This window comes from Equus przewalskii, chromosome 2, assembly GCF_037783145.1.
Source record: "Equus przewalskii isolate Varuska chromosome 2, EquPr2, whole genome shotgun sequence".
Classification (NCBI taxonomy): Eukaryota; Metazoa; Chordata; class Mammalia; order Perissodactyla; family Equidae; genus Equus; species Equus przewalskii.
The window spans coordinates 37,433,774-37,458,916 of NC_091832.1; the positions used below are offsets into that span (position 1 = coordinate 37,433,774).

Consider the following 25,143-nt stretch of genomic DNA (forward strand, 5'->3'; position numbering starts at 1 on the left):
GAACACACACACGCCTTGGCAATGAGTGCAGCTGGGGCTCTTTGTACGACTTTCAATTTCCCTGCATCCATTTGCCCTATGCCTCTTTGAGAAGCAGGGGAAAAAATAACAACAGATATAAACATTCGTTCTAACTACCTGGTTTCTCAAGGAATTCAGCTAGGCAATTCCCGACCCACGCTGGGATAGTAGAGGGGTCTTGCAGAGATGTTATAACAACTGTGTGTGGAAGGCTGATGTTTAAACTACCCGGGGTTAACACTGACTGCGGGGCCAGGCTCGGACGGAAGGGGATGGATGCTGTAGGCACATACCAGCTTTTCACTGAGATCTAAAGCCTCAGCCACCTCCATTTTCTCTGCCTTCTCGGTGGTCAGGATGGACCCTGAGTTGGAAGGGCCATTTTGAGGCTGAAATAGAAGAGAAACAAAAAGTCGGCGTTCCATTATGAATTTTGACATCCAGAAGTTAAAACGCTGTGTGGTTACCAACGGGTGACTTGAGACGGTTGACTTTCATCTCAGTTCCTGACCCTCCAGTCCGATTCCTTTGTCAGCTGCTTTCTTATATCTGTGTTCCTATCATTCAGAGCACGACTCTCTTTGAAATGACACATTGCTTGTCCCATTCTTTGGTCACTGTCTGTCTTCCCTGTCGACCAGCGGTTCTCAACCGGGGGTGACTTTTGTCTCCCCTCCCACCCCAGACATTTGGCGATGCCTGGACACATTTTTGGTTGTTACAAATGGGGCCGAGGAGTGCTACCGGCACTAGCGGTAGAGGGCGAGGGTGCTGCTAACCATCCCACAGCACACAGGACAGTCCCCCAAACAAAGAGTCACCTGGCCCCAAATATCTGTAGCACTGAGGTCGAGAAACCCTGGTCTATATGACAAACTTCAAAAAAACAGGACTGTGCTGCTTTTGCTCATTATCCCATTTCTTGTGCCCAGCATGGCACCTGGCACAGAGTGGCACATAGTGGGCATGTTTGTTGAATGAATGAATGAAGGTTAATAGCAAATAGCCCCCCCCCCTTTTATTAAAGGAATCTCACTTTTATGCAGTGGAAGCTATACCCTCACAAAATTGGGCCAAACCTTCTCCTAGTGCTGGAAGCTGGGGAGTGGGCTGGGGACTTCAGACCCATCTCAGAGACAATGCAGGCTGATATTTACAGCTGTGCATTCACAAAGACCCTAATCAGCCAGCTGGATGCTGGGAGTCCCAATTGACTGTGTGGAAAAGCCACCAGAATGATCAGGGAGTGTGAAGGAGCACAAATAACCGTAATAAATCTCCTTAGAAAACGAAATTGGGTTTTAAGTGCTTGCTATGAGCACCCCATAGCATTTGCTGGCACCACGCTACGAATCTCTGAGATTGAAGAAGCCCCAACTCTAAAAACACAAAGGCCCCAAAAGTAGCTGTGATAGATAAAGGTGGACATATTTATTTATAACGATAGAGATGACGATAAAGAGGGTATTTGAAGGCGACAATATGCTGGGTGGATCTGTTGCAAAAAGAACCTGAAATGCTGCTCTGTATCTCTGCACCCTTCTCCAGAGGCCCCCTCTTTTCCTGAAGGAGGGTCACCTAAAGAAGAGTCTGGGCCACAGGGGTCAACCACACAGTCCCACCCCCTCCTCTGCAGACCAGCAGGATGCTAGAGACAGACAGGCAGGGACACGGTCCTGGCTCCGTCGTTCATGGTTCTGTGACCTTGAATGAGGCACTTGCCCTCCTGAAGCCTTAAGTTTCCTCATCTGTAAAATGGGGATAACAGTGACTATGGCACAAGGCTGCTGCGAGGATGGAACGAGAGGATGCGTGCAGAGGCTTAGCTCCACGCCTGGCGCACAGCGCGCACTTCACAGCTGTCACCTAGCCTTCCTCCTGCTCCTTCTCCTCTTTAGTTTTAGTGACTGCCAACCTTGGAGGATGGAGATCTTCTGAGAGAGGTGGGAGGTTTCCTGCTCTTTGCTGTGGGTGGTGGGATCAGGGGTCGTGGCTAAGGAGAAGGCAAACCCTGGAAGCAGGGTCAGGGTTTGGGAGCCAGCCGAGCTCCCCACCTGGAGATTGTCCTTCCTCCCTGAAGCTTGGAGAACGAGGGTTTGATTTTATCAAGGAACCAACACATTTCTGAAGATGCATATCTCTGGCAAATGTCTAGAGAAATTCTTGGAGAGAATGTTGGTACAGATAGGAGGACTTTGCTATTTCTTCTAAAAGCCTGTGTATGGTTTAGATCCAGCTGCGGCAGCAAGCCCTGCCCAGGGGATCCTGTGACTGACGCTGACCTGAGCTGTCCATTGTCCTGTGGACAATCAATCAGCACCCAATCAAACATCCATATGGGGTACAGGGCACCTTCAACTTAACAGGCAATCAACTTACTTCGGAAAGTTCTGGCAAATAAAACTATGCTCCTTAAAAAAGGAAGATTTTCTTGAATAATACTATTTAAGAATACTTAATAAAAATGACAGCTATTATTTAAGGGTTCACTGGGAGCTAGGCACTGGGACAAGCGCTTTACATAATTATCTTCTTTCATATTTTCATCATCATTTTATAGCTAGGAAACGAAGCTGCAGAAAGGTTCACGGCCTTGCCCAAGGTCACGCAGCTCACAGAGCAAGGATTCCGACACAGGTCCCTCTGACTCTAGAAGTTGTGTCCTCTGACTAATGGCTCCCTTCTGCGACCCTTATGTGTTCATGTTTTTCAGTTTACAGCAAAATGCAAATATTAGGCAAACTCATGGCATAATGTTATAAATCAGCCTGCTGAATATTTTCTGCAGAACACAACACGTGGTGTGAGAAGGAGGGCCCACCAGAGACTGACCCGGCCCAATGTCAATGCAATGACATGTCGTGCTGTGCGGAAATGGAAGGCTTTCTCTTCAAACATGGGACCACTGGTACACAAGGCACTGATCAGTTGGTACAGATGTTAGCCCATCACGGGGACCTGGCCCCGAACCACTGATATGCACGGCCGTGCCAGGGCACACGGCTAGCGTCTTCCCTCATGCCCACCCTCTCCCCACACATCAGTCACTGCAGAGACAAACTGTCTTTGGTTACCGCTCGGATCTCTATTTTTGAGAGAGTTGGCAAATCAGATTTTGCATCCAATATTTTCTGGACATTTTTTTCCATCCTGAGAGCCTGTAAGTCTAGAAATGGTTCATTCAGGTGGTCTTTACGATCTACAAAAGAAATAATTGACGCTCAAAAGAAAGGCTCAGGAAGAAGTTATTGCACATAATAATCACAGCTGCTATTTACTGGACACTTACCGGGCCAGTACTAACCATCACCACCCTCCCTTGGCAGGTGAGGAATCTGAGGCCCAGAGAGGTTAAACGACTTGCCCAAGGTCACACAGCTAATATGAGGCTGCAGCCTCACAGGAACGGATGGAAGGAGAGGGGAACTTGAACCCAAGAGGATGGAACTTGAACCCTGGCTTCTGGGTCCTAGGCCAGTGCTCCACCCAGCAGTAAGCTCGGTATCTTAAGAGCCCTATCCCCTCTAAACAGGGTATTCTAGAAGGTTCCCCAGTGTTGATCCTTGCACAGTGTTAGTCCATGACAAAGTTTCCACTGGGCCACAGTGAAATAAGAAAAAGGACAGGGGGCTGGCCCCATGGCGGGTGGTTAAGTTCGAGAGCTTCGCTTCAGCGGCCCAGGGTTTCCCCAGTTCGAATCCTGGGCATGGACACGGCACCGCTCATTAAGCCATGCTGAGGCGGCATCCCACATGACACAACTAGAAGGACCCACAACTATAATATACAACTATGTACTGGGGGTATTTGGGGAGGAAAAAAAAGATTGGCAACAGATGTTAGCTCAGGGCCAGTCTTAAAAAAAAGAAAAAAGGACAATGTAGTGAGTTTTTCAGGAAGTCCTATTTATTTAATAACAAGGCCTCCCCTTGACTCTGAGATCATGTCAGTCCATCTTTTTTCTATTACAATGTCCTCTTGGTTATGAAATGATGGGGCTAGAAGATAGTGGTCCTGGCAAATTGGTCAGTCCCTAAGTGAACGCTAGGGTCTGGGGCCCACGGCTCTGAGCACGGAGAGCGAGACTGGAAAGGAGGGCACTTACTGGATGAGCAGGCCTTCTCGAGTTCTTTAATTCGAGCACGGAGTTCAGATAAGGCCTTTTTCTGACGCTGAATGACTTCCTCGTGTCGGGACCCCTTGCACTTGGCCCCCAGGTCACTGAAGGACAGCTCCTGTGGCCAGAATGGTGCAAACAGCAGCTTTGTTAGAGAATATCTCTCTCATATCCCAAGACATGTGAACAATTCATGGATAGCAGAAACCCTGTCACTTAGTACCTTGGAAAATGTCATTAAGAGGCTTCAGCAGAGAAAGAAGTAAAATTTTTCATTTTAGATAGAAAGTCACATCTAGGGAGATTTCCAACTTTCCTACTACTTAGCATCACTATAAATAAAACATCCACTCTATGTTCCCTCCTCATGTTTTATTTATTTTTTCTTCTAAGCTTGGGTTTCCGTTTGTTGTCATTTGGTCTCATTTCTGAACAACACATCAAATTCTGCTCCAGAAGGAGCATTTTTAGAGAACACATGATACTTTCTTCTCAACTGGTAATAAGGATGGTTGTCTAATATTTGCTAGCAGGAATTTGATAGACTGACTTTTGGCTGGTCTAGAGAAGGGAAAACCTTCTTCTGCAACTTCCAGAGCCTCTAGAACAGCTCTGTCCAACAGAACTTTCTGCGATGATGGACAGCTTCCACATCTGCACCATCCAATATGGTAGCCACCAGCTACATAGCCAGAGCTGGGTTTACAAAGGGCACAGACAAGGAAAGGTCCTGTTCATCTCTTAAGGGTCATGCCCCGCTTTGAGATTCAGAGGAGCGCAGGGTTATTTTCTCCAGAAAAATTCACATACATGCTATAATTTGCATATAACTTCTGGGGGTTCAGGGACCCCCGGAAGCCCAGTTGTGGACTCCAAATTAAACAATGCTTCTCTAGGGTAAGGGATCCATTCATTCACTCATTCATTCATTTCACAAAGATTTATCGAGCACCTCTGTGTGCCGAGCCTTATTCTAGGCTCTGGAGACTCAGCAGCGAATAAAATGGGCAAAATCCCTGCTCTCGTGGATTCTGCTTCCTAGTGCGGGGAGACAGCAATAAGCAAGGAAAGCACAGGAAATACATGGTGGACAGTGTCTGTGTTAGAAGCTGGCGATGGGGTGATGGGGTGCTGGGAATGGTTTTCAGTTGTAGACAGTTGCAGGGAAGGCCCCAGTCAAAATGGCAAGAAAGGGAAGAGATGGACAAATTGACCCTTTTATAATAATTTGAAAGATAACAATTTTGGCTTACTTCATATGTTCAAAAAAAATTGTACAGCTATGGAGCCAGACACTGTTTCGGGCAGTGGGGAGCGGTGGGGGAACCAGGTAGACAGGCCCTCCTGCTGTGGGGCTCATTTCTGGGGGCAGACTCAACAGATAAGCAGACAGGCACGTAAATAGCTCCAGAAAGTGATAAATGCCACCAGGAGGACAAAGCAGAGAGAGGGAAAGGGACATTCACTCGTTCTTCTTTCTTTGACTCATCAAGTGCCTGTGAGAGGCCCCTGTGACACGTCCCGGGTCCTGCTGCAGCCATGCTCTCCTCCTTCAGGAGGAGCCCGGGGTGCCATCCGAGGTGCTCCTGGGGCTGCTCCCTGCCCCGTCAAGGCCCTGCCCCTCGTTCCTTCACTTCCCGCAGGCTCTGGTCTCCTCCTGGAGGGGGCTCCCTGACCAGCCACCCCTACCCTAGAATGTCATTCTCTGCCCTGAGTCCGGCTGTGGATGTCCTCAGAGCGCTCGTCCCCACCGGACGTTTGTTCAACATTGACTTGTTTCTTGCCTGTCCCTCCCTTTCCAGGACGTGGGCTCTGTGAGAGCAAAGTCTTTGTCTCCACAGCAGACTGCGGTTTTCCCAGAGCCAGCACTGCGCCCAAGCACAGGAGATGCTCGATAAATATGGAGCCCGAATGAACTGAGGTCAGAAATAGGAGTTTGCCCCTGCCTTCTGCCTGGGACCAGGGGTCAGCAGCCGCGAGAAGGGGGCGCTCCACCCCGGCTGCACGTAGTAGGACCTCGCTTGACCCCATCCCTGGCTCCAGCCCACTTAGAGGCTACACTGCCGGTCCAGTGCGGGGTCGTTTCTACATTGGCCTTGCCCTCTTTGAGGGTGTATGTTTGCCCTGGGAGTAAACGCCTGAAGTGTCCTGTGTGTGTGAGTGAGTGTGTGTGTGTGCACGTGCAGGAGTGTGGAGGAGGGCCAGAGCTGCTGGCCTTGGGGGTGGGGCAGCCGCAGCCGCGAGGCTCAGAGACAGCTTTTACTCTGCAGGAAGAGCACGCCTGAGCCCAACGTGACCATTCCTCCCGGCTCTTCTGGGAATTTGTTTATTTACAGAAGACGGAGATTCTTTCTCATACAACTCTTAGGCCCTCTGACCCATTCTGGCTTGGAAAGCAGGAAGCAGCCTGAGAGTGGAAACCACTCTGAGGAGCAGCAAATACTTTCTTCCTTTCATCTTGCAGCCTCCCTGCCCGCTCAAGTAATCCCACCTCATGACAGAAACTAAAAACCACGCGCATCCTGTCAACAATCCATTCCAGCAAACAATGCAGAGTCGGAGGGGGTCTGGGGTGGGCAGGGACCCTGCACATCCTCCCGTGTGCCCAGCACAGGGCTGGCATACAGCAGGTGCTCAACAGTTGTTGAAGGAGTGACCGAATGTGGGCCAGGTCCTGCGCTAAGACCCTGGGATCCCGACAGGAGTGAGACCCGCTCCCTGCCCCACAGAGCTTATGGCTGCGCCGACCTGCTGCGGCCCCGCTCGCGGCCGCCCTGACCAACGAGGAGCCACTTCTGTTCAAGTGCTCTGGACGGAGATTGATGGGAGCCAAGGACAGCTGGCCGGGCCGCCGGGCCCTTTCGTTCAAGCTGCGTGCGGCCCTGGCTCACTGCTCTTTGGCAGAGGAAAGGCATCTTTGAGAAAGCAGGAAAGCAAGCTGACACATTTGGCCCCGTTTCCAAGTGAAAGCTCAAAGCCCATTACCGAAACGCCCCGCTCTCCGGTTTCATAAAGCCAGGGGAGAAAGGCCATCCCCGGACTCCAGGAAACCAAGGCCTCGAAGAACCCCTGCACCCCACGGTCAGCCTACGCGGACGACGGCGAACATCAGCCCCAGCCGTGGGGACAGGGTGTGGGTGCCGCCTTCGAGGACGGCGTGGTGAAGGCTGTTCTTGCTCTCACTCCCATGTGCTACGCAGCTGGGACTTCCAGGCGCGTGAGGCTCCTGGGCAGACACCCAGAGAGAAGTCGCCAGGAGGCTGCCCCGGGGCACACAGGGGACGGCTCTTTGGGAAGGCCGCTTGGCCCTGTCAAGCACAGCTGCGAGTGTCATCTGGACCCAGCAATTTCACATCTAGGAATTTGTTCTGCATACGCACAAGGATATGAATGCAGCATCGTGCAACAGTAAAAATAACTTGAACGTCCATCCACAGGGGACTGGTTGGACCAAAGGGACACAACGGAATTCTATGCAGCCATTTAAAAGAATAAAGCAGATCTTTATAGACTTACTTGCAAAGACGCCCATTAAACAGTGCTAGGTGCAAAAAAAAAAAAAAGTTGCAGAATACATATGGCTTGATATCATTATTTTGCAAAAAAAATCTATTAAGTAAATATATATATATATATATAGGTTTGTGTGTATAAATAAAATTTATTTCTCAACAACCCCAAGAGGTGGTGACTGTCATTACTCTCACTTCCCAGACGAGGGAACTGGCAGACAGGAGGCTCCCCGAGGTGGCAGAGTTTCCGAGAGGAGGGGTCAGGACTGGAACCCAGGCAGACGGACCAAGCCTGGTTTTCAACCATCGCACAGTCACGACTGTATGAGAGCACGGTGGTCTCCGTGAGGAAAAGGTCTGATGGCACTCATGCCAGACGGTTGACAGACGTAACCTCTGGTGACTGCAAAGCGCAGGGGCAGGACTGCTAGTTTCCACTTTACACACTTCACACAAGCAAGTAGTATTTTTGGAACTTACAACGAAACTATTTTCAAAAGCCCCCACTGAGCTCTTTCTTAGCACGTCCTTCCGGGCACCCAGGACCGGGCGGGCACTCACCTCTTGGCTGCTCAAGAGAATGTCAGTGTGGATTGGTTCTATCTGCACCGAGATGTCACACGTCTGGTTCACATTCCTGGGCTTCTGTTCCTTCTCCCTGTGCTGCTGGAGTTTGTGTTTCTCTTGGGAGACCCTGGGGCAGAGAGGATGTCACTGGGCAGCCGGCTGGCCGGCAGCACGAGGTCTGGGACCCGTGAGCTACCTTTGCAACCACTGGCAGAATGGGAAAGGGAGCTCCACTGTCACAGGCAACCAAAGCCTTCGAGCCTGCAAGCGTCCTGCCCGCTGACTGCTAGAGAATTTGGTTTCAGGGGACCTCAAGGAGAGTGGCCACAGCGGTAGGCACCTACCCTCCTGGCTTCCTACACGGGCTCGGTGGGACCCCTGCTGTGTCACCTATAGGGGCATTTACTGCGCGTCCACCATTTCAAACACTTTGTATGTGTTAACGCTTCTATTTCTCATAACAACCCCGTGAGTTGGGGATCCTCCTCACCCCATTCTACAGACAAGGAGAGAGACACACAGCCATTTGCCCACGGTCATGGATCTCGTAAGTGGAGGCTCCTGGTTTTGCACTCAGGCAGCCTGAGTCTGGAGCCTGCTCTTGTAACCACTATGTGAACCTGCCTTGCCCATGAGCCATGAGGCACAAGCAGGTACAGGGTATACACGAGACGTCCATGATACTCACACTTTCTTGGGGAAGACATTACTCTTATGTCAAAATATGGATAAGCTACGGACGAAGATGCAAACTCACATGTATTTCTTTAGACTAATCTATGGGATAATGGTATTTTATATTTATTTTAAGCTGACCTCTGACCTCCAGTTTATACATCTGTTCAATAAATACTTAGTGAGTTCCCTATGTGCCAGGCACTATGTGAATGCTGGGAGTCAATACCGGGCAAGGTTACACAGACCCTGTCCTCATGGGGAAGGCAGACAGCTGAAAAGACAGCTGCAGCCTGGAGGTGTAAGAAGCGTTAGGTTAGGTGGAGCAGGGGCGGAGGGACCTCAGGCAGAGCAGGAGCCCTTGGCTACGTTTGGTGAGGGCGAGTGATGGAAAGCTTCCTGGAAGAAGTGGCATTTAAGACCTGAGACTTGTCATCTGGAATATTGGACAGGAATGTCTGAGAAGCACAGAACTAAGCAAAGCTCTCTTTTAACTGATGAGGCTGTGAAGTAATGAAGCACATGTCATTCATTCATTCATTCATTCATCCATTCAAATCTTCAACCCCCATTTACTGAGCCCCCTCTCTCTGTGGAAGGCTCCTCAGGCACTTGGGTGTGCCTGGGATCCCCACTCCATGTGGGCCTTCCCACACACCTGAGCGCCTCCTTGAGGACTTCCAGCTCCCTGTCCTTCTTTTCCACCAGGCTGGTCATCTGCGCCATCTTTTCCTTGAGCACACTCAGCTCTCTGCTTTGTCGCTGGACCAGCGCCACGTTCCACTCCAGCTCCATCTTCTGCTTCTCATTAAGCTCCCCTGGGAATGACATGAATGCTGGCCAGGGGGGCTCCCACCTGGGTCTCCGCTAGGGCCACAGCAGACCTGCCAGGCCCACAAGAACCACGAGGCGGGTCCGCCCTCCAGGAGTTCTCAGGGGGTTCAGTAATGGTCACGATGTTGGCATCTTCACAAACAACAGCAGAATACCGCACATGCGTCGCCTCCTAGCCAGTGCCTGCTCTCTCAGGGCCCGTGTGCTCTTGCTTTCCCCCAGCACTACATCGGCAGATGCGTCAGGGCCCTGCCTGCGCGCCTGTGGCATTTTAGGGCACTCTGGCAGACTTTCAGCTGCCTGCTTTTGCATCTGTTTGCCAAAGGGCGTTCTAAGCCCTCTGGAGCCTGCTCTGCTGTGTGTCTGCCAGGTGCAACAGCCTCCAACCAGAGACAGGTGGAGACGAGTACATGGCCCAGCTCCCTCCTCCTCAGGTGGGCACCCCAGGGCACGTTCCACCCATCCACCAGCAGTGCCCTGCAGAAGGAAGCTCCAGTGCCTACTGTGGACCCTGGTTGACAGCACCAGAGTTATGTGCTTTCTGTCCTTCCCTGTCTCATTTCCACCTCCACTGCTGTGGTTTCCTGGGGTCACCTCTCAAACGAGCTGCCTGCAGTGGAATTCTGGTCTCAGGGCTTGTTCTGGGAAAATCCAAACTAAGACACCTGCATTACCTTGAATCTTTGTGGCAACCCTAAAAGGTAGTTACTATTAACAACCCCACTTCACGGATGCAGGAACTGAGGCTCAGAGAGGTAAAGCGACACGCTTAAAGTCATGCAACTAATAAACAGCAGATCCGGAGTTGGGTCTCCTGATTCTAGAACTGGACTTTGTAACCTCTCCACTACACTTTCTCATACATTGGTATGGAAAAACCACTCTTCTTTGAAGAACTCAGCCATAAATGCCGTGGCAGCATTAACAAGTACAGCCATAGGGAGCAAATACCACTGATGGTTTTGGGAGGCACGGGGTTTGAGACAGGGACAAGACGAGCAGAGCATTCCTCACCCTCCCTCCACTTCCCAAACCTAGTTCTATCTCCCTTCTCCTGCCTGCCTATGCCTTTTGGCTTGATGGGAACTAGAGATGGGAGAGAGAAGCAGGAAGAAGAGAGGCAGGACAAAAGGATGGGAGAACAGAAGAAGAGCAAAGTAGGAATATTCAGCCAAACTTCTTTGTGTCCGTCCAGAAGAGAGCAGAACTCAGAGTTATTTCACCCCTATTCTGGGTGGCCCCTCATGTCCACGTCAACCCTAGGAAGACGGTGTGTAGGTGACTTTGCATCAGAGGAAAGGCAGCCTGGGGAGAATACATTGCTGAGGGTCCTGGAGCTGGTGAGCGCTAGGCTTGTACGGGCTGGCCTGCCCCACGAAGGCCCACCACGGCCCTCTGAGCCTTCACTCCCAGAGAAAAACCCCCTGTGGTAAAAGGAGACTCTCCCTGGAAAAGAAAGTTGCATTTAAACACGGAGGTGCGGAGCCCTCTGAGAGTGTTCCCCGCGGCCCCTGGGTACGGAATCAGTGCCATATTAGGATACAGCTTTTGCTGACCCTGTTACAGCTCAGGAAGGCAGGTCAAGTGGGATTTTTAATGCCAAGCTTTCTAAGACCCAAGCCCCGTTTCTTTCCTTTCTTGCAGTGGGGCAGGAACGCGGGCAGTTGTACAAACCTCTCAGATCTGTCATTCGGCTGTGGGCTTCCGTAAGGTTTTCCCGTAACTTCACGATGACCTCCTGCTGAGACAGGATTTCCTTCTGAGCAGTCAATAAGTCCCCTCTGAAATTCACAAACACAGGCGCAGTCAGTTCAACTCCGTCTCCGTGGTGCCTGGAAGGGACCAGGAACAAGGCAAAATGATCCCCAATCGATGATGGTCCATGTGACACCAGTCCCAGCAAGCGGGATGGGGATGCTCTTTAAAAATTCTCAAAACAAAAATTCATTTTGATGCACCTTCCTTAAAAAGAAATACTTCGAGATGGAACAAAGGATCCTAGCTGGGTTTGGTCTGAGGTTGAAATATGACTTGCATGTGGGTGACACTTCTTCCTTGATCTCTGGTGGAAAGAGGAGGCGACACTATTTTTTCGTGGGTTCAGGGATTTTTGAGGACAAGGAAGAAAAGAGAGAGAGGAGGAGATTAAGGCTTCCGTTCTCTCACCAGCTACTTTTAATTCCTGATGGAGAGAGCTGGGGCCAGAAGTGAACGAACGGTGTTCATGGGACCCTTTGGGGAAGTAGGGGCTTTGGGGCCCAGATAATCAGGGGGGACACAGAGAGGGGGAGATGAGGACAATTCCTTCCCCCCAGAGGTCAGGACATCTTGGGCACCATGATGCTCAGGTTGGTGGACAGGGAGGCTGGCTATGCACAGCGGAGAATGTTCTTGGGGAAGTGGGCCCAGCACCACGGCAGGCAGAGGCGCCTTGATGGGGGTTAAGCGGGAAGCACACGGTGTGCATTTCTGAGCGGGTGTGGGACACTTCAGCCCTGAGGAAGATGTGTTATATGTGTGTGTGTGTTGGGGGCAGGAAGAAGACCTGTGCTCTTGCACATTCCGAGGGGGTCAAGAGCCTCAGTCTTTGGGAAGGTATTAATGTCACTTGAGTTCACAGGCTTTTGAAATCCACACTCTTCTTATATAGACTTTTGAAGGTAGAGTGTGTGTTTATCACAAAATCAAGCAAAATACTGGCAAGTTGCATGTCAAAAAAAAAAAAAAAAAGATCTGTGTGTGTGTATGTGTCTGTCTGTCTATCCATCTAATCTCCTTGGCTATAACTCTTCCAACTTGAGGATGAAACTTTAGGACTCAAGGGCATGCACGAGCTAATGAAGTGGACCAGAGAAGAGCAATACGGGTGCTGACTCTTCTCCGAGTCATGGCTACTGTTGTCCTCAGAGACAGTCCTACTAGGAGGAGTCAGTCTGGAACTTTTCAGGATGTGCAGGCTGGGTATCTTTGCCTTTTAGGGGTAAAAACTTGGTGACATTAGACTTTGGCAACTGATACTTGGAGCACGGATCAGGCTGGTGGCTTGTCTGCCTTCGGAAACTTTCTGAATCCTTTCTTTGTACCACATTAGTGCCTCCCTGCTTATATGCTGCTCGGCAGTGGCTTTCTGGATCTTTCTCATCCATGGGTTTTGTTCCTCTGAAAACTTTCAGTTGCCTGAGGCTCAAGGTATGGACTTTTGGGTTGGGAGGGCTCTTCAAGGTCATTTGGTCCAAACTCTTAGCTTTTAAGCCCCTCCAAGACCCCACTCCAATAAGGGGTCTCCACTGTTTGAAATCTCCACTGTCTGCTTATGCCTAGGAACGGGCTTGCCTGGAGCAGGTACTCAGGAAAAATAGCTCATCATAGTATTAGGTAGGATTTACTGAGCAACTTCTATGCGCCTGGCACGTACCGCCTGATTTTAAAAATGAAGAAGCGAAGGCACAGAAAGCCTGTGACTTGCCCAGGGCCACACAGCTGGAGAGTGTTAAGCTGGGGTTTGAACACAGATCTACCCACATCTTTCTACGACACCACCCTGATTTGCTAGGGGAATCGAGAAGACCCCAGACCCAACTCCTTTTTTCAGATCCTGACCACACGGTCAGAAGCAGCGGGTTTGGTCTGTGCTTGCACACGCTTCGGGTACTTACATCAAGTGGTCACACACTGTGTCTTTGGCACCACTCTCCAACGGAGGCCCTGCTGGAGGGTCTTGCTGTGTTTCCTTCTCTTGGGCTGAATCGGGGACACGCGAGCGTTATTACAGTCTGCACACAAAGGAAGCCTTCCTTCCCCATTGCTTATCAACACACCTACATCTTTCCCAACTTATAAACACTCCCTACACCCCGCAGCCCTCTCCTCCTAATGAGACCCAGCATGTGTTCTGTGTCACAGCCTGCGGCACCCCCATACACAAGCTCATTAAATCTTTCGAGCTACTCTATAAGGCAGGGATCATCAATTCCATTTATGCATGAAGAAATGGGTGCAGGAGTGACGGAAGCTGCGGGTGACAGCTCAGCTAAGCTGGTGAGAGGTGGAGCCTTAACCACCGGGTCACACCTTCTGCCCTGTTTCCTCCTCTCCACTCAGACGAGAGTCTTGTCCTGCCCCCACCTCCCGCCTCCTCCTCAGCCCACTGCCTTCTGGTTTCCATCCTCCCCACTCAGCCACACGTTCGCTCGCTCATTTAGTCACCCAACTTCTGCTTTATGGCAGGCACCGATCTCAGTGTGGGGTGGCAAGGATGTAGTCATCCTTCACATCCTGGCTTAAACAACTGCCCCCCCCCCCCCCCGACACACACAACCTGGACCAAGGTTGGGAAACTGAGTCCCGCTCCACGCCCTCGCCGTGGTGCCCCGTTTATCCTGGGTCACCCATCATGGCAGTCGTTTGGCTGACTGCAGGGACCTTGCCTGTCTTCATCACTGAATCCCAGTGCCTTGGAACATAACAGATGCCTAATTAAGAGTGTTGAGGGAATGAATGCATGAGGCGAACCCCACAGCTCTCAAATTAACACTAGGACCGCAGTTCTCGACCAGGCAGGAGCATCCCCCCAGAGGACAGCTGGCAATGTCGGGAGACATTTTTGTTTGTCACACTGGAGTAGAGGGGGCTGCTGGCATCTATTACAGGTAGAGACCAGGGATGCTGCTCAACACCCTACAGCGCCCAGGACAGCCCCACCGCAGAGACTTACCCAAAGGCCAACAGTGCCGAGGGGAGGAACCCTGGCTGGAGGCCTCTGCTGCCAGAACTCTCCTCCAGGAGCTCAGTGTCTTTGCAATAAGATGCGTTACCTTGGTCATTTAGGGCAAGTAAGTGCTCACCACTCTGAGGTTTTTTTTTCAGCCTTTTTTTTTGTTGTTTATGAGACAAACCCCGGCTGGTTATGAAAGTGCATTAGACAAAGTCGCAGATTGCTGAGGGCAGAGAGGAGCCTTTGAAAGGCGCCTGCATGGGATGTTTCCATGTGGAAAAGAAGATTCCTGGTCACGCTGCTGTGACCCACCCCCCTCACGGCCCTGGCACCCCGTGTGCCTCGCTGGCTGGCTGGCTCAGCACAATGGGTGTCCTGACTCATAGCTGTGACTTCTGTCTAACCTGGGCCCTGAGGGCCCCTAACCTTGTGTAACAGGAAGAAAAGGGGCCCGTAGAGAATAAATGAGCTTTTAAATGATGCTCGGCCTTTTCTTTTCCATCAGCCTTTTGGGGCCCACAGGATAATCAGAACCCGCCCTGAACACTAAGATTTCCTCTGCATCTCTTCCGACCAACCTGGATCGTTGTCCTTCAAATTTGCAATCTCTCCTTCTATTTTATTGTGGTGTTCGGTCACTTTTTGGAGTCTTTCCTCCAGGCTCACGATCGTCTCAGAGTGCTGTTTGATCTGCTCCTTGTATTCCATGATTTCGTCTTCAAATCCGTGTTTCTGTGATTCCTGTTCCTCCTGGAGCGCCTTTACTGTCTGCTGTTGCAGCTGCAGCTGCTCCCCCATCATGATCTGGGAGAATGGAGAAATGATTAATGTGCTCTTGGGAGCTAGATATGATGACAATAACAACAGTAACAACACGGCCCCTTTGGACCCATAGCCACTGATCCCGGTCCCACCTCAGGGCCTTTGCATATGCTGTTCCCTCTGCAAGGTACACTCTTCCCCTAGCTCCTTGCATGGCTGACTCCTTCTCGTGTTTCAGATCTCAGCTCCAATGTCACCTCCTCAGGGAGGCCCTTCTTGACTGCCTGTCTAAAGCAGCAGCCTGAGACACTTTCTAGTCCATCATGGTGTTTTATTTTCCCTGAGGTGCTTATCACCATCTGAATTATCTTTATTTCTCACTCGCACTAGAATGCAAGCTCTGGGAGAGCAGAAACATCTTTGCTTATTACCAATATACCCCCAGTGTCAGCGCCTGGATCCCTGCCACAGCCTCTAGACACTAATGCTCAATAAATGTTTGTCGAATTAATGAATGCACAATTTTACAAGAAAAAAGAGAATGAATGCGTATTTCTTAAAAACAAAAATTGCCAAAGATCCCCAAACGGCAAACCAGACCCTTTCCCATGAGTGCCCTCTCTTTTTGAGGCTCTGCTCTGCGCTTCCCTCTCGGTGCCTGATCCGAGCTCCCCTCCCGCTTCTCCGACCGTGCCTTCTTTGCTCTCTGGATGACATCATACTCCTGCTCCCGGTTCCGGCTGATGGTTGGCACATTGGACACCGGCCTCCCATCGCCTCCCGATGTGCAAATTCTTTGCCTGAGAAGCTCACGCACGTCCGCTGTTTCAACCATCACACCCACGAGGCTATCTTCAAATGTAGATGTCTTGTCTTGTTTCTTCTCCAACTTCTCTTGTACCACCAAAAGTCTGGGGCACTTTTGAACTGTGATACCCAACCCTCGCCTCAGTCTGAGCTCTTCATCTTCTCCAGAAGAGGGTCCCTCCCGCATGAGGAAGTCCTCCCTCTGGTCCTCCATTTCCATCAATATGCCACCATATGCCAACATCTCCCCGGGTGCCCTGGCTTGAAGCGCGCCTGTCTCCTTCAGCATCTCCCTCTCTTTGGTTCTCACGTCTATTCAGTCAGTTATCAATCCCGCCTCTTCTCTTGTACCTCTCTCCACAGCGACTCCTTCCTTTCCATTCCTCTGCCGCCCCAAGTGTCCAGGTCCTTGTGCTTCTGGACCACAGCGACAGCCACCTCACGCCACACTCGGAGCTGGTCTCTCCAAGGCCAGTCCCTCTCAAATTCACTTTGTGCACTTCTGCCAGATTAATCCTCATTACCTCCTTGCCCACAGGCCTGTCGGTGGAAAGTATGAATGACAGACGAGTGCAAAACTGAGACCTGATGGTGGAGGGCTTTGAGTGCTGAGCTAAAATTTTAAAACATTATCTTAAAGTCTGCAGGATAGTCTCCGATCACTAAATTCTGGGGCTCCTCAGTCCTTCACCCTGATCCTGTGAGGACCCTGAATCACAGTATCTTAGAAAGCCCTGGAGAGTGGGCATCACAGCCTCTATTCGCCTTACATGTTAAACGAATGCTTCCCAACAGAGGGCGATTTTGCCCCCAAAGGACATTTGGCAAAGTCTGAAGACATTTCTGATTGTCACACTTGGGGTCCTTCTGGCATCTAGTGGGTAGAGACCAGGGATGACACTAAGTCATCCTACAACACACAGGACAGTCCCCCACAAGAAAGAGTTATCCAACCGGGGATGCCAACAAAGCCGAGGCCGAGGGGCCCTCGTCTGAGCCGCGGCTGCTGGTGGCGGTGTCGTCTTGCCTCGACGGAAGAACTCTCCCACCTCCGAAAGGCGCTGACTTACCACTTTTGTCTTAGCCATTTCCAGTTCAGCTAAGGCCTCGTTCAGCTTCACGGCCAGGCTCTCTGCTTTCAGACTTTCCGCCATCTTTGTTTTCTGAGTCTCTTCTACCACGGCCAGTGCATTGTTTAATTTATTAGTTAAAACGTCTTCTTTCTGCTCTTTTAAATCTATTTCCTAGACAAACAACAAACACCAAATTACCAGAAATTCAGGAATAAATGTTTACCGCCCCCTCCCCCTCCCGTTTGCAGAGAGGAGGCAAACTCTACCCTGTTATTTTTCTGTTGATCCTTTTTAAGTCCAGAGCTTTCTCTGGAAGGTTCCCATTATTATTGAACTCTTTTTTACATTCAGCTGAGATCTGTCTCGTTGTGATGTCTGTCTGGTCTCTGAGCTCAGTTCTGTCACCTGGAGCCCACTGAGTAAGTTTTCTTTCTCTTTTATGAGACAGCCCTTTAAACATTTGAGGAGGGCTGTCATGTCTCTCTCTAAATCAATTTGCCAGGATAAATGTGAGTTCCTTCACCCCTTCATCACAGGACCTGCCTTCAGGACATTTCTGCGCTTTCCTCCGTGGCTTTGGCCCTGGGATGACCTCCCCGCCTCCCTCCAGGCCCTGCAAGACTGGCCTCCAGGCGCCCCATCCTTGCACATCTCACCCCTCCTCCTGGAGCTCATTCTTCTAACCTTTGACTGTCAAAATTCTACGCTCCCCGAGCCCCTCCTGAAATAACGTGGAATGTGGGTTTTGTGACAGGCACTGTGCTTGGCGCTTTACGAACTTCATTTCTTTATTTGACTTTGTTTTTAAGAGCAGTTTTAGGTTCACAGCAAAATTGAGAGGAAGGTACAGAGATTTCCCAGGTACCCCCTGTTCCCACACATGCGTGGCCTTCCCCATTATCAACACCCCCCACCAGATGGTGCATCTGTGACAACCCATGGACCTACACTGACACATCATAGTCCCCCGAAGTCCACAGCTGACATTAGGGTTCAGTCTTGGTGTTGCACATTCTGTGGGTGTGGACAAATGTAGAACGCCCCGGATTTGCCGTCTCAGTATCACGCGGAGTCATTTCACTGCCCTAAAGACCCTGCGTGTTGCTCCTCCTCACCCCCTCCCCTCACCACCACCCAGCCCCTGGCGACCACTGATGTTTTTACTGTCTCCACAGTGTTGCCTTTTCCAGAGTGTCGTATGGTTGGAATCACAGTGTACATAGCCTTTTCATGAACGTGATTTAATCTAATCTAAAATGCATTCTTGAGATGTCGTGCTGGGCATACTCAGACTCTGTTGGTGGCAGTGTAAACCGGCCTGACCTTTCTGGAGGGTTATTTGGGAACATGTATCATGAACCTGAACATGTTCATACCCTGTGACCCAGTAATTCCACTTTTGGGAATTTATCAAAAGGATGTAACCACACACATGCACAAAGACTGCTCTGCAGGGTTGTTCAGCCAAGCATTTTTTTGTGTGTGTGAGGAAGATTCACTCTGAGCTAACATCTGTTGCCAATCTTCCTCTGTTTTTGCTTGTGGAAGATTAGCCCAGAGCTAACATCTGGGCTAATCTTCCTCTGTTTTTGCTTGTGGAAGATTAGCCCAGAGCTAACATCTGGGCTAATCTTCCTCTATCGTGTATGTGGGATGCCTGCACAGTACGGCTGATGAGTGGAGCAGGTCTGCGCCACGGATCCAAACAGGAGAACTGGGGCCGCTGAAGCAGAGCGCACAGAACTGTAACCTCTTGGCCACGGGGTCGGCCCCCAGGCCAAGCAGTTTTTACACTAGCGAAAAGTGGGAAACAGCCCCAGTGCCTGACTGTAGGGGAAGAGTAAATGAATTGGGGTCCACCCAACACAGTGTAAACCCAGGTCATCCTTCAACGGCAGGTCGTGGAAGAATGTTCAATGACGTGGAGACAGCACTCAAATCAGTGTGCACAATCTAACTGTGTAACTCACTTTGTAATAAATCGATATTTGTCTATAATAATGATCAATATACAGACAGCCTGGAAGGAGTCACATCAAAATGTCACCAGCGATAACTGCTCAGTGGAATCATGGGGAGTTTATTTTCTTCTAAGTGATTTTCTTTTTTTTTTAAAGATTGGCACCTGAGCTAACATCTGTTGCCAATCTTCTTTCTTCTTCTTCTTCTGCCCAAAGATCACTGGTACACTGTTGTATATTTTAGTTGTAGGTCCTTCCGGTTGTGGCATGTGGGATGCTGCCTCAGCATGGCTTGATGAGCGGTGCCATGTCTGTGCCCAGGATCTGAATCGGCGAAACCCTGGCCCACTGAAGTGGAGCGTGCGAACTTAGCCACTCGGCCACAAGGCCAGCCCGAGTCATTTTCTGTATTTAAAAAATTTTTTAGAGCAAACAGTTGCTTCTTCTATAATTGAGAAAGGAAACTGATTTTTTTTGAAAAACAAAAACCATTTTCATCATGTGATTTTGGCAAGTCTCACCTGGGAGTCACTTCACTCTCTTTGGTTCACCTCTGACCTCTGTCTGATTCTTTTTTTGGGGTCTGAACATCACCATTACTGTTGAGAAATCCCAGTGCAGACAATGTGCAGACCCTGCCTAAGAGACGCTCACTGGGGATGCTGGTTGGCATCCCACAGAGCAGGCTGTCCCCTACAGCTCACAGCAAAACACTCCAGCTATCCCAGAGAAGGCACAGTAAGCTGAGATGGTTTCTCTGATGGGCCAAGAAGCTGCCTGGGGGCAGAACACGCTGGCCGGAGTCTTTTCTCCTTGCCAGTGACTTAGCAGCTGATTCAAACACAGGAGAACAAAGTTCACTGTTCCCACGGGTCTGAGCTTATTTTTCTCCCCTCTCCCTCCTCTTGCTCTTCTATAAAACCTATTTTCGCCTGTGTAGATGCAATCTTTCCATTGCTGTGTATACAAGTGAAACAGCATGCACATCAGCGACCCTCCGTCTGAGCGGGTCTTTGACCTTGTGCTTCCTCGGTCTTTCCTGGCAAAGGGGGAGTCCCGGGCTTGGAGCTCCCTTTCTCCTTGTCTGGTGTGATGCTACCAGCCTGCCTGGAGGGTTGTCATAAGACCCAACCCTCACGTCACCATTGTTTTAAGGTTGTTGGTTGCACTGCAGAGTCCTCTGTATGATGATTCTTAAGAGGAACTCTCTCTGGGCTGAGGACCAAGAATGGTCCAGCTTCCACGAGCAACTGGTCCATTTTCATCTAGTGAATTGTACGCCCACTGGGCTTTCCCTCTCCCTCTAACGGCTAGAGTAAAATTGTGACCCATTCACTGATTTCACGATACACAGTTTTTTTTGTTAGTCTCATTTCTGATCCATTTAAATTTTTAATTTCTCCTTTTCCCCTGCCCGTAACTGAAGGCTTTGACAGAAGATCCGCAGTGAATCATTTGGGGAAATGCGGCTGCGAGTAAACAGGCTGCTCCTCCCGGGCCCTCTCGGCCTGTGGGCCGTGCCTGCACACAGCGAGCCCTCCAGAAGCGCGTCAGCCCGGAGCTGACAAGCCTTGCGTTACTTCACCCAGCTCTGGTCTGCCTTCTCCAGACACACTCCAGTTACTCAAGGAGCCTCTTTTTTTTTAAGGGGTGCCCAGGACTGGTATGTGATCCAGATGTGGCTTACGGACCCTAGTCCCCCTCAAGCAGAGCTGTTCCAAGCGTGCCAGGACCACCTGGGCTGCCTGGGAACATGCAGATTCCTGAGTCCCCACTACAGACGCTGAATCAGGGTCTCGGGGGGGAGGCCCAGGAAACGGGCATTTAAAACAAAGCCCCCAGTGATTCTGGGCGTGCTAATGTTCGTGAACCATACTTCGAAGAAAATGATTCAAGATTGATATGAATAGATTTAAAGACCTTTTTAGTCCCACGTGGTCTTGAAAATCCTTTGAAATTATATTTATCTGTATTTAAATTTAACCCACGGTTGTCTGGTTGTGTGTTGATCACTTGCTTTGACTTTTGAGATATTGGCCAGAGAGTGTGTGTGTGTGTGTGTGTGTGTGTGTGCACGTGTGCGTGTGTGTTCCCAGTAGTGCTGGGACCTAGGGGGAGTGAATTATGTCCTGCAGCTGGGAGGCGCCCAAGCCCGGGTCGTGTGCAACAAGTTCTGCTCCTCCCACGCCTACTACTCCCAGTCATAATGTAAATATGGTTTCATGACCAAGGGGATGCTGGTGATGATGACAAGTTCTGGTGGGGAAATGACATCAAGGTGATCAGAAATTGAGGCATCCATATGCTGACACCCCTCTTTTACCCTAGACAGTGAGCCCACACGAAGCTCCAGGACAGCAGAGAGAGGAGGGGTGACAACGAAGGGTTCCCGGGTCAGATAGTCCTGGGTTCAGATTCTGCCCCTCCACTTCCTGGCTGTGAGCTTGTAATGACAATAATAATAAAAGCAGCCCACACACAGCACACACTGAGGGCCAGGTCTTTTTCTATGTGTGTTGTGTGCACGTTAGCAATCAAGCCTCCAACCCAGTGAGTCCTCTGTATTTCATAAGTGGGGGAACCAAGGCACAGAGATGGTAAGTGATTTGCCTAACATCCCTCAGCCAGAGAGTGGCAGAGGTAGGATTTGAACTCAGACCGCCTGCCTCCAGAGCCTGCTCTTAGCCACGCCAGCTCCTCCGTGCCTTTTCCTCTCTGGGACTCGTACCTCTTTCTGCTTGGTTATGCGGTTCTCCAGATCTTGTACCTTTTTCTTTTCCTTCTCTATGGCCTCCTTCGCTCTGTGTCTCTCATAGGCGATGCTGTTCTCTGAGATCTGGAAGTCAATGACAAGTGGTTGGAGGGCGTGTGCAGGAGAAAGGAAGGGAAATGACATTGCAAAGGGAACCCAGGGTTAGTAATTGTCGAAACCAGTGAGTCAGGGGCAGGGGACAAGAACTCCAGGAACAGGACGCCTGTTGGCGAGAGAGGCCGGAGTCTGGCGAGCCCACCACGGCGCGAGCTTGGCAGTCACGTCTCGGTTAGTCATGTGCACAGAGAGAGAGTGATTCGTCATTCAGGATTTCTGGGCTGGCGTTCAGGAAGTGAGAGGCTGGTGAGTGTTCAGGTCAAGGCGTTTGGCACTGAGCCACCGACTAAACTGGCCGGTGCTGGCACCACTGTGAGCCCTTGTTGGGAAGTACCTGGCTTCTTGGGGGGCGGGGCAGGAGAGGCAAAGTGAGGGGAGAGGCCTCCTGTCCCGCAGGCTCGATGCCTGTGGCTTCAAAGCACACTGGTGGTCCCTGCCCAGCCTACAAAGGCTTGGATCCAAAAACTGATGTCCAGGAGAGTTTGGAAGTAAGAAGGCACACCCCGCAGACTCGGTGATGGGGAGGGAGTTAGAGCCCAGCCTCACCTGCACGAGCCCCAGGAGGGGCTGAAGACCTCTACCTGCAGCTGTCGAAACTCATGCAGTCATGGTCCCCTCCCCCTACAGACAGAAAGCTCCCAAGAAAAATATTTTAAGTATATGTATACATGCACAGACAGACTGAGAGATATGTAAATAGTGGGTATTTTGGGGGAATTGGGATTATGATCACTTATATTTTCTGCTTTTCACTGGTCTGTATCTTCTAAATTTTCTTTGGTGAACACGCATTATTTGGCAAATAGAACGATGACAGGAAGTTGTTACAGGGAATGCTATGCTGGGGGCGGGGGTGAGATCTGGGGATGCGCGGCCCTGGAGCGGCGGCGCTCGTCCCAGCAGCCCTGCGGCTCCTGTGTAGGGTCCGTGGCCTCCATCCATGCTGCCCCTGGACACGGGCCTCCCACCACACCCGGGCTCTGACTCCCCTTCCTGCACCAGCTGGGAGGTCCCCACTGCCAAGGCTGCTTAAGACTGTCCAGCACCCCCGCCAAGCTATGTCCTGCCTGTCGTCAGAGGCCCCCTGCGCCCTTCTGCACGCCCCGTGAGGAGGGTGTATTATGCACTGCTTGGCATATTACAAATGAGAATAACAATGACGACGCTGACCAAGCTTTAAATGCTTGCGACACGAGTGCCTGGCACCGTGTGCTGAATGCAAGACTCAGATAGCAGCTGCCCAGTTATCCCCACTTTGCAGGTGAGGACACAGAGGCTGTAAGTGAGGCAGTAAGAGGACAAGAAACGTGCCAGGTCACACCACCAGGAAGCAGTGGTGTATGCTCGGAGGACAGTGCCCCATCCTAACCATTCTCCCACCCGACCTTGCCTTACCTGTCCTCCTGATTTAAACCCCACCCTGCCTGGAGGCAGGAGACATGCTTATATGTTCACACTTAGGCTGGCACAGAGTCTGCTCCACCGCCCAGCAGGAGCCCACGCTTCAAACCCCTACCCCTGATCCATCTGTAAAATGGTTGCTCTGGGGACAGAGTGGACCAACGGTTTGGGTCCCATCCCTTAACAAGACTTGCTCTGTGTGGTGTACCCTCACACCACCTGGATTCTGACCTGACTTACCTGCATAGGCTGGCAAGTGCCACTGCCAAGGTCTTTGCTTGACTGTGCAGCATGCCCCACTGCCGCCCTGCTGTGCACACATCCTCCCCACCCTTCGACGACTCTGACCTCACCAGGCAGGTGCTTCACAATGAATGCATTGACTTCTCACGACAAACCTCTAGGGTGGTTCTGTCACTAGACCATATTACAAAGGAGGGTACAGAGAGGGCAAGGGGCTTGCCCAGGATCACATAGCATGTTAGGGCAGAGCTGGAACTGGAACCAGAATTGACACTTTCAGCCCACTAAGCTCTCCTGTCATGCCCTGCTTTGCCCACTCTGTCTCCTTCCTGCTTTTCCCCCCTGACCCCTAATTCGGCTTCCATCTTGCTGCAGCTTTATTTCACTCCTCAGGCCCCTGCCCCCACCCCCTGACTAACTCGGGTCCGATCCTTTGCACTTGGCCCACTTGCCCCAGGGCATTCTCTCCCCCAAGATGTTCCCCTCATTCTTTGTCTCCCTTCCAGGTCTCACTCAACGTCACCTCCTCAGAGAGGCCCTCCCTGCCTGCAGGCCAATCTCTAAGCCACGCTCTTTGTCCTCCCCACAGTGCCTGTGGCTCTGGAGTCCTCCCGTGTACATGTTGACAGGGGTGTCCCCTATCCCAGTGTGGAAGCTCTGGAGGGCACAGCCCCGGTCCCTGACCCCCCACAGGGCCTGGCATGCAGCAGGTGCTCAGTAAATATTTGTGGCTAGATGCATGAAACGGAATTAGACAATTCACTGAGTCACCAGCTCTGTTTCTGGGAGTTCCACGAGGGCCGGCATGCGTCTGTCTGTGGCTCCCGTCCCTGGAGCCTGGCTCATGGGGATGCCATTACGGGTCGCTGAGGGAACGTCTCCCTGCCTCCAGGCTCCCGAGAGCCCTTCTTTGACTTCCAGGGCGTGACTTGGGTGTCCAGGCCAACTCAAGCAACATCCTTCCTCTCGACCTTGGGGCCTGCCTCTCACGGCGGCTCCAGGCAGGCGTGGCTGGGGGCCCAGTCCCCAGGCTGGCGGGGTGGCTGGATGTGGATGCCCCCAGCTCTGCCCAGCTGCTGGAAGCCCCTGCTCCTCCCCATGTCACCCTCTCCTTGAGGGTGCACTTCTCATCCATTCCAGAAGGCACTGACCTCTGGCGATTGCCGGACACGACCGCCCTGAGGATTCGTTATGTGCCTGTCTACTCCATCTGACTCCGCACTGTTTGTGTCTCTGCCCTTCCATCAGCCCGGGGAGGGTCTGTGGGGCAGACTAGGAACCCAGGAGGCTGGAGTCAGGAGGCAGTGTTTTCCTACTGCGCCCATGCTGGGCTGCATCAGCAATACTTTCTGATGACTAGGAGGGACGGACCCAGACTCCAACCCTGGGGTCCTCCTGGAGTGCATCTCTCCTCCCCAGAAGCTGAGCAGGGAACGCTTCTGCAGAGGGCCCTCTGTGTGCGGGGCGCAGTTCTAAGTACTTTATAGACATTAACTCATTTAATCCTGTGGGGCAGGGACTGGTGCATCCCCATGTTACAGATGAAGAAACTGAGGCACGGGGTTAGGCGCTCTGCCCTCGGTCATA

The 25,143-nt window shown here is 51.2% G+C and overlaps 1 protein-coding gene across 23 annotated transcripts in view; it reads right to left on the bottom strand.

Moving 5' to 3' along the window:
- FHAD1 (forkhead associated phosphopeptide binding domain 1) overlaps nt 1-25,143 on the bottom strand; it is a 130,622-nt gene that overhangs the window by 12,639 nt on the left and 92,840 nt on the right. For 15 of the 23 annotated variants that reach the window (XR_011535367.1, XR_011535352.1, XR_011535369.1 and 12 more), the window contains 10 exons: nt 21,772-21,879; nt 17,080-17,253; nt 15,019-15,244; nt 13,383-13,467; nt 11,401-11,558; nt 9,551-9,710; nt 8,212-8,344; nt 4,127-4,256; nt 3,096-3,220; nt 315-410 (listed from right to left, as the gene is read on the bottom strand). Coding sequence is in view for 17 of the 23 variants with exons in the window: in XM_070602467.1 (XP_070458568.1) it covers nt 315-410; nt 3,096-3,220; nt 4,127-4,256; nt 8,212-8,344; nt 9,551-9,710; nt 11,401-11,558; nt 13,383-13,467; nt 15,019-15,244; nt 17,080-17,253; nt 21,772-21,879 (1,395 nt within the window). In the remaining 6 variants the exon portion in view is untranslated. The remainder of the gene's footprint in view (nt 1-314; nt 411-3,095; nt 3,221-4,126; nt 4,257-8,211; nt 8,345-9,550; nt 9,711-11,400; nt 11,559-13,382; nt 13,468-15,018; nt 15,245-17,079; nt 17,254-21,771; nt 21,880-25,143) is intronic. The other 8 variants (XR_011535370.1, XR_011535361.1, XM_070602507.1 and 5 more) reach the window with 1 other exon arrangement.